At 41.8% G+C, this 7,816-nt stretch overlaps 1 protein-coding gene across 1 annotated transcript; it reads right to left on the bottom strand.

The window, feature by feature from the left end:
* Positions 1-39: 39 nt before the first annotated feature.
* On the bottom strand, positions 40-7,616 carry ogal (O-GlcNAcase like). The gene is made up of 17 exons (XM_005735737.2): positions 7,268-7,616; positions 7,046-7,097; positions 6,602-6,699; positions 5,697-5,827; positions 5,254-5,425; positions 5,040-5,138; positions 4,793-4,932; positions 4,555-4,699; positions 3,918-4,016; positions 3,573-3,829; positions 3,320-3,494; positions 2,759-2,844; positions 2,118-2,210; positions 1,944-2,032; positions 1,472-1,592; positions 1,253-1,382; positions 40-501 (listed from the first exon to the last, which is right to left on the bottom strand). The coding sequence occupies exons 1-17, from the start codon at positions 7,338-7,340 to the stop codon at positions 365-367; spliced, it is 2,097 nt and encodes a 698-aa protein (XP_005735794.1). The 5' UTR covers positions 7,341-7,616; the 3' UTR covers positions 40-364.
* Between the last annotated feature and the right edge of the window lie 200 nt (positions 7,617-7,816).

Below are 7,816 nucleotides of genomic sequence, written 5' to 3' on the forward strand. Positions count from 1 at the left end.
TTCGCGTGTGAATCGTGATTTAAACAAGAAACCAAAATCTTAATGTTGCATTTGCTGTGGTATTTCGTGGCATTTATTTAACTTGATTAAATCAACAAATTCATCTAAAAATACCTATACAGTTTCATGTCTACAAAATCAATAGTAATGCATTACACTTTTCACTATACATTAGTTAGTATTCAGGTTTAATCAGGCCTTTCAAAGACTTGGCAATGGGTGCAGGATCACACCGACTAACTGCCTAACGTGAAAACATTTTGAATCAGTTTAACGTGCTCCAAAGTTAGCGATTAGTCACATAGCAGATGTTTATCTCCTCACTTCAAACCTGAGGAAAGTACTCGTGAGCAGTTTTTTTTTTTCACAGGCTTGTTGCCATTACAAGGATGTCTTGCGGTAGCCCGTCCATCTGTACGAGTTTGAAGGAGCCCAGTTTGGAATAAAAGTCGAGCATCCTCCGATTGCTCTGCCTCAACTCACAAAAGGCTCCTCTGGACCCTAAAAGGAAGACAACAATGGTAACTTTGGAGTTTTGTAATAAAAGAAGCAGTAAAGGCTTTATGTGAAGTATTTCACAGATGCAAATATTCTGAGACTAACTTTATAATTAGGTATATATGGGGGTGTTAAAAGGAGACCATTATGCTTTTCCTTACTTTCTTTCATACATATACTGTTAGAATGGTGGATACACACAATCTTAGAAAGCATTTCAAATCATAAGGTCAGCATGTGTAAAAGTAACCCCTGTGAGCTAACAGCGTGGGCTTCAACCTGCTCAAAACACTCAGTTTCCTACAGTTTCTCTTTATGTTGGTGACTGCATGCATCCCTAGTATGGTCATCAAAGCCCCACCTATCTCCTGCTTAAACTTTCTTTCTGAGTGGGGCAGCCAATCAGAAGAAAGCTGCCTTAAATTGAGGGTAGCTTTAAAGACAAGAGGAGCTAAATGTCTTATTTCATACAGGATGAACCTATACACAGCATAAGATTATTATGAACTGTGATTCATGCAAAGCCACTCTACTGGAACCCAAGAACAAACACGTGGAGTTGGAAAAGACCATAACTGGGCCCTTAAACAGCAAAGCAGCTTATATTATAAACATCTATAGATATAGAATGATATTGCTCTAAATGGAACAGCTCCCCCATGTGGTTAATTTTCTGCCTCATAAACCTCAACATGTGCAGTTAGATGAGCTTCATCCAGAATGATCAAGTTCACAGTGTGAAATCTCGACCTACCACTGCTCCTGATGGAGGACAACAGCTGACCAATCATGCGCTTGGCTGGAGAAGGATCAGTGACCCGAGGGAGCATTTCCAGAGCAATCACTGAGGGGAACTCTTCAAACACTGAACCACTTACTGCCCTCTGGAGTTTGGAAATAGAATACAGTCAAGTGACAGCATTTATGGTTATACTGCATTCTAGAAAAATTTTCACATCTTGCTTTGAATCACCTGGATCTTGGCTGCAGCTGGTTTGGCATCAGTGAGGGCCAGTGCATAACCACACAGCCCGAGGTCATCCTCCAGGATAAGACCACAGAGAGGGGAAGGAGAGATTTCACCTGCTGACAGGCTGCAATGCCCCAGGGGGAAAAAAATAAGATAAAGAGGAAGATTACATTCACAGAAGAAAAAAGGTTTATCAACCCAAGTAATTTAAAGTGCGTTTTAACAATATACCTGCTGTATATAAAAGATTGCTGTAGCCATCGTGACATCACTTGTTACTATCTTGGTGTTTTGAAAATAGACGTTCAAAGTGAGGGGCGGTTTTTCCTGAGAACTCGAGGAGTGATGCATGCTTCCTGCTTGTGCAACTTGTGAATCACGTGGACTTTTAATAACGAGGACCACAGTTTCCAAAAATCAACATGAGGAAAGTGGTTAGTGAGGTCACATCACTAACAGAGTAGCTAACTCTTACCCGTCACTGATAAGTGGAGACTGAGCCATCAGAGCAGAGTTGCCTTGTCCTGCTCTCTGCATCTCCCTGAAAATCCTCTCTACCTCTGGCTAGAAAGAAAAAGAAATACTCCATAACATCACTCCTGAATTTTAATCGAGAGAAAACTAAACCACTGATGATCAGCAGCTTCACCTTGTCCTCAGGGCAGTAGGGTCGTATGCAGTAAACTGCTGTCATGGGAGGATGTCTGAACAGGTCTCTGTTTCCATGTCCTGGCAGCATCCTCTGTTGGTGCGGAAGAAAACAGACACCAGAAACCCAAAGTTTAAAAATCAGGTGGATCTAGCATCACAAGGTGGTGCTTATATAGTATGCACTACAGATGGATGGTAACGTTAAACATGAAAACAATAAAATAAACGTTTGTGCACATAATCACTGTAGCCAGAAGCTCAGACATCAGATTGGTTTTGTTTTCACGGACATTTTTTTTTTTTTTTTTTTTTAAACTCTTGGACCTTGATGATGTCAAGGCACACAGCACTGGAGGCCCCCCCCACCTTTATGAAGGGCAGCCAATCAAATGAAAGCTGGCTTGAAGGGAGAGGATATAAAGCAGCTTGTTTGAGACAGTAGAAGAACCAAGGAGCTGCACCAAGGCTCAGTATAAGATAAAGATGCATTATTTTGAACTGTGAATAATGCAAAGCTACTCTAGTGGAGTGCAAAAATAAAATATGGAGCACAAAACATCAGCTGGAGACCTTGCCTTGTTACTGACTATTATCACTGCTGTGATTTTATATAAAAACTCACTGCACTGCTTAGTTTACCTGGAATTCTCCAGACAGGCCTCCTCTGAAGCCCCAAGGTTCAGGATCATCGTTCAATAACTGGGCTGAGGGTTGGCTGTGGCCTCCTGTGGAAGGCAACACACAACAAAATATTAAAAGCTACAGTAAGCAGCTTCAGTTCACACTTTCACGCCTCATTTAACCAAAGCATAATCACTTCTTTTAAAAGGATGGAAGGATTAATCATCGAGCTGATAATCTAAATGCAGTTCCCTGCTGATTTTCATGGCTGCTGCAGTTTTTGTTTGGAAAAAAAAATGCTTACAAGCTCATCTCTTATTACAGGTAACAGTGGGAGCAGAAAATCACACAAACTGAATGAGATGCTCCAGCATTTCTTAGTTTCAGAATTCTTCAAAGAATTCAAGAAATATCTGTTTATATAGATGTAAATTTGAGTTTATTGTTGTTTATCAAGTGTTATTTTGTCCGTATTGTGATATGGATATTTTGCTACTAAGGGGTCCGCAACGTCTTCATCTATAGAGCAGTCTTTCAGTGTTTGTTTGCAATATGAGTGGAATATATTAGTTTTCTCACCTAGTGTTTTCACGTAGGCTCGAGCCAGGCCGACCCCACTCTTGATGTCACAGATGTAGTTGTACAGATCGTACAGGATGCTGCGGTTCGGGGCATTTGACAGGCGGTTGAACATCTGCACCACTGCCTCACACATGTTATCGAACTGCTGGGCTCTTGAGCACCACTCTGCTGTCTGAAAAAACATAAAACTGCTGTAGGAGGACAACATGTAGAAAAATGATCTGCGTTTGTATATAAATATAAATACTACCTTGTCTGTCTCTGCAGCTGCTGCCTGACTTTGGTTTTTGAGCCAGTCCAGCTCCTGCAGCATGGTCCTGGCTGTGGTACCGTGTTCGTAGGGCAGATAGAAGAGGTCTGACAGCAGCTTCAGGTCATCCAGGGTCAGAGGCTCAGCTGTGTACAATGGGTTCTCCCCGGGACCAGGAATGTAGGGGCTCTCACACATGTCAGTCTGCATGGGCTCCTCTTCTGATGACTCTTTCTTCAGGCGAGGATGACAAGGACCTGGAAGCACAGACATACCGTGTATTAAAGTGACAACCACCCGTTCATGTCTTTTAATATCATTAAACCATTCTTAATAAGACTCTACCTCCTGGTTGATCTGTGCTCATGAACTCCTCCAGCCAGTCAGTGAGGGCCAGATTTAGGGCTTTCTGTGGGCTGTAGCAAGGATCCTGCTCTTCATCACCTGGAGGTGAAGGTCAGACAAAGCGAGACAATGTTTAAGCTCCGTGACCTCACAGACAGCATGGAGTGGATTTCAGCAAACACAACGACAACACTGACAGCATTTCCTGTCAAAACTGGAAAAATAAATCTGCACCATAAATAGATGTTGATGTTGCTTCCACAGACAACAGTGATTCAGGCATTGTGGGCCTTATGAAGCAAAAAATACTATTCAAAATATTCCAAAAAGTGCATGTTTTTATTTTTAAATATGACGTCTGACTGTCATGGCGTGGTTGTTGGTGTCAGGCAGGCTGAAGTACTCTTTGTGGAAAAAAGGAAAAGAAAAAAACCTTGTTGATGCCAGAGGAGAAAGGCCAGACTGTTGGCTTTGAGCACTCCTGACAGCATCAGGAGCAGGTTGGGTTCACTATATCATGATTGCAAATTACTTTCTACACAGGCGCCGAATGCACTTGAGGGTAGTCCTGTAATGTTTTACCTTCTACAAAAGAAAAAAAAATGCATTTGTTAAATCATGACTAACAGAAACTCACCCATCTCCACATCCCTCGGTGCTCCTTCGGCAGGTGCTTTACACCATGTCGCCAGAGTGTGAACGGCCACGAAGTTTGGGTAAAACTCACAATTGGGATTTGTGAGCACTCCTTTCAGTTTTGGGATGAGATCAGTGGGTCTATCCTTTTTGAAAAAACAATAATATATAGACACCGGAGTCATACTGGTACATACACACAATCTAACACTGTTAAAATAAAGAAGAGAAAAAATAACCTTATAGGGTCCAAGGAAAAGCCTTTGGGGATCATAATCATTGGCATGAACGTTGTCCCAGATGACTGGTGCCCTCTTCAGGACTGAGGATACCTCCTCTATGGATTCAACTGAGATTTTGTGGGATACTACTTTTGGACCTAAATAAATGAAAAAAAAAAAAAAAGTATAAACAAATGAATAATTAACCTTGGGGAAATTCAAGATCATGGAAACAGGTTCAGGCTCCGGCTGAGTGTAATCTTACCAGTCCACAGTACATCAATGCCAGGCAGGAGCTTCTCTCCCACAGTGTTCAGGTACGAGGACTGGGTTACACTGGGCGTACAGAAGACAGCACAGTAATCTGAAGATAAAGAGTGAATCATTAAGAAACTGTTAGAATAATGTGTATTATTTTCTACCACAATGCTCCCTGTTTAACCTTACTGTAACTGGACTGGACTGTTTTGCTGTCTGACCTGTAGGACAGAAGAGGAAGACTTCGGGCTCTCCTAAGTGCATGTACACCTCGTTAGTGATGGCCACTTGAGCGTGGGCGAAGGAGCTGAAAGCCTGCTTGTCAGCTGGACACATCTCAGTCTCGATGTCGTCAAAGAGCAAAGAGAAAGACCTGCAGCCAAACTCCTTGACCTAAGGAACAAATGCAATTTCTGTCAGTGAACAGGGTCAAGTGAAAGTTAGCATCGCTTTGCTTACAGCCAAAGACATAAAAAAGGCTATTCCACCTAGAATTACACCAGCCTCTGTATAATTTTACTACCCCACTTTAAATGCATCCATTTTACTGCTAAGCGATGCGCTGTCCAAACCCTCGGAGAGCCACAAAGTGAGATACAACCAATTGTAAATTATATTATATTTTTTCCTGCTGCACCCATCACCTCTGCTTCCAAAGTCCTACCTGATCTAGTTTCCTCTTCAGGGCAGCTACTTCTTTAGGGTTGGAGAAAGTAATGTCCAGACCGGGTGAGATTGCATAGACGAACTCGACGTCGTGCTGTTTCGCTGCTGATATCAGGCTCGTTAGTTGTTCTATGAAAAGAAAAGGGACAAAGAAGAAATGCTATTTGATGATGCAGTTCACAAATTCTGTTAATGATCCCTTTACTTCCCATCAATGAACAGATTTAAAACAAAGAGTTGAAGTGACATGGTTTAACCTTAGATTTAGCTGCTTTTGTGTCTGCGGGGAAACTTTACAAGCATATACAGGTGGGTCTGAAGTCCACTGACTTGATGAGGGGTCATCAAAAACATGATAGTTTGAAAAAGGTTAAACATCAAATCGTCTTCACTGCACTTCAGATTGTAATGTTTTTGATAACATCCAGACAGTCGACCCAAAGACACTTTAAACACGTCTGAGGAGATAACAATGAGTCGTAAGGGGATGAGTTCGGAAGAGCTGACAACTGCAAAATGACCAAACTTTTATTATTTTATGTGTTTTAATTTACTTTTATTGTTTGGGGCTCAATTTATAACCAGTTTTGCACGACTATTGAATGAGGACTCAGATATGCACACGTAAATTTAAACACAGGGTTTCAGTTCCATTGCAGTTAACTGGACGTTGCAAATTAGTAAGTTGTCTGAGGAGGAAATATAGTACAGATTTTTTATTTAAATGAGCATTTGTTAAGGTAGCGGACTATGCATGGAGGCACAACTACTCTGCTAATAGATCAGGGAATTAGTCAGTGTTACTTTTAAAATTAAAGACAGGTGCAACTGAATTTCATCTGCTTCCAAGACCAGAAAGATTTTTGTGGTTTTGAATTATGAATGTGATATGGTGAGACTCACCCGCCTCCTCAGCAGCGTACAAGTCTCTCCAGTACATCCTGTGTTTGTAATCATCCTTGGGGGCGTACAGGTATGTGTTCAAACCCCACTTCTGTTCCCTGCAAAACCAAAACATTATGCCAGAGGTTAGAAATTCTCAGTGCAACATTTCTAAATGTTGGTGCGCATCCTGATCACAATAAAAGCTTCTAGTAATAACAGAAAATAACAACCGAAATTGCCAGTGTAAGAGAAACTGTGACAAAAGCAATGCAAATCACCTGCATGTCATTTCATTCATGCAAATGATTCAGCGCAACTAGTTTTGGATATTTAAAAAATAAATAAATACATGAATATGAATACAGCTATATTACATATGTCAAAATCAGCAGCTGCTGTTATTACTTTCAGGAAGTGTGTTCATCATTTCCAATTCTTCGCTTGGTGCCTAAGACCACATACCTCTTAAACAGCTCTGTTCTTTGCTCCATAGTCCACGGCCGCCCATAAAAGCCTGTAACAAGCAAAGGTCGACTTACACTTCAAAACGCGTCATCTTACCAAAAGTGATCAATGCATGATTGATTAATCAGATGCATTTTAAAGCGGGCAGCTGGAAGCATTCAAGAACCTGTAATCTAGCGGAGCCGCGGTGTTTGGGCCCCTGATTCCGGGTCTGCTCACCTTCTACTACGCCGCTGATGAAGCGCCCAGTCCCGGTGACGGGCTGTCGCTTGGTACTGTCCGGTTTCGACATGTTTTCCTGTAATATTCAGTCTCTTCCTGCTTTTTGACTTTAACAATGCTCAGTCTGCAGCCCCAGCTGTGACACGGCGATACTGACAGTCATGCTTCTGCACGCCAACCTTTGAATTGATTCGCATTTATTGCACCTTATTCTCACGCCTGCGCAGTAACAGTCGGGTTAAACACCTGCAGCATTGCGCAACATCGCGCTAACGCCAATAAATGTCCAAACCTGTAAATGGTCGAAACAGAATCGCAGCTATTGTTTGGTGCGGATAACTGAAGTTCAGCTCATATTCAGGCGCATGTGTCTGACTACCGGGTGGACGTCTTAAAGGGACAGTGTGCCCACAACTTAAAGGGACAACACACCAAAAAAAACCACGCAGGATGCCACAGGAGTTCAGTATCTTCTACTAACTTTTACAGTTTTAATTTCAACATACCCGGTAGTTTGTTAAGTTAGTTTCGAGAGGATTTTTTTTT

Source organism: Pundamilia nyererei, unplaced genomic scaffold (assembly GCF_000239375.1).
Source record: "Pundamilia nyererei isolate P.nyererei 1_Seehausen unplaced genomic scaffold, PunNye1.0 scaffold00065, whole genome shotgun sequence".
NCBI lineage: Eukaryota > Metazoa > Chordata > Actinopteri > Cichliformes > Cichlidae > Pundamilia > Pundamilia nyererei.

What these genes read in the sequence shown, in the direction of transcription:
- ogal (XM_005735737.2), bottom strand. Translation starts at nt 7,340, where the DNA reads ATGTCGAAACCGGACAGTACCAAGCGACAGCCCGTCACCGGGACTGGG. An exon ending in AGCCTACGTGAAAACACTAG is followed by an intron (nt 2,845 to 3,319) that starts GTGAGAAAACTA and finishes TGCCTTCCACAG; the next exon opens with GAGGCCACAGCCAACCCTCA. An exon ending in CCTACTGCCCTGAGGACAAG is followed by an intron (nt 2,033 to 2,117) that starts GTGAAGCTGCTG and finishes TTTTCTTTCTAG; the next exon opens with CCAGAGGTAGAGAGGATTTT.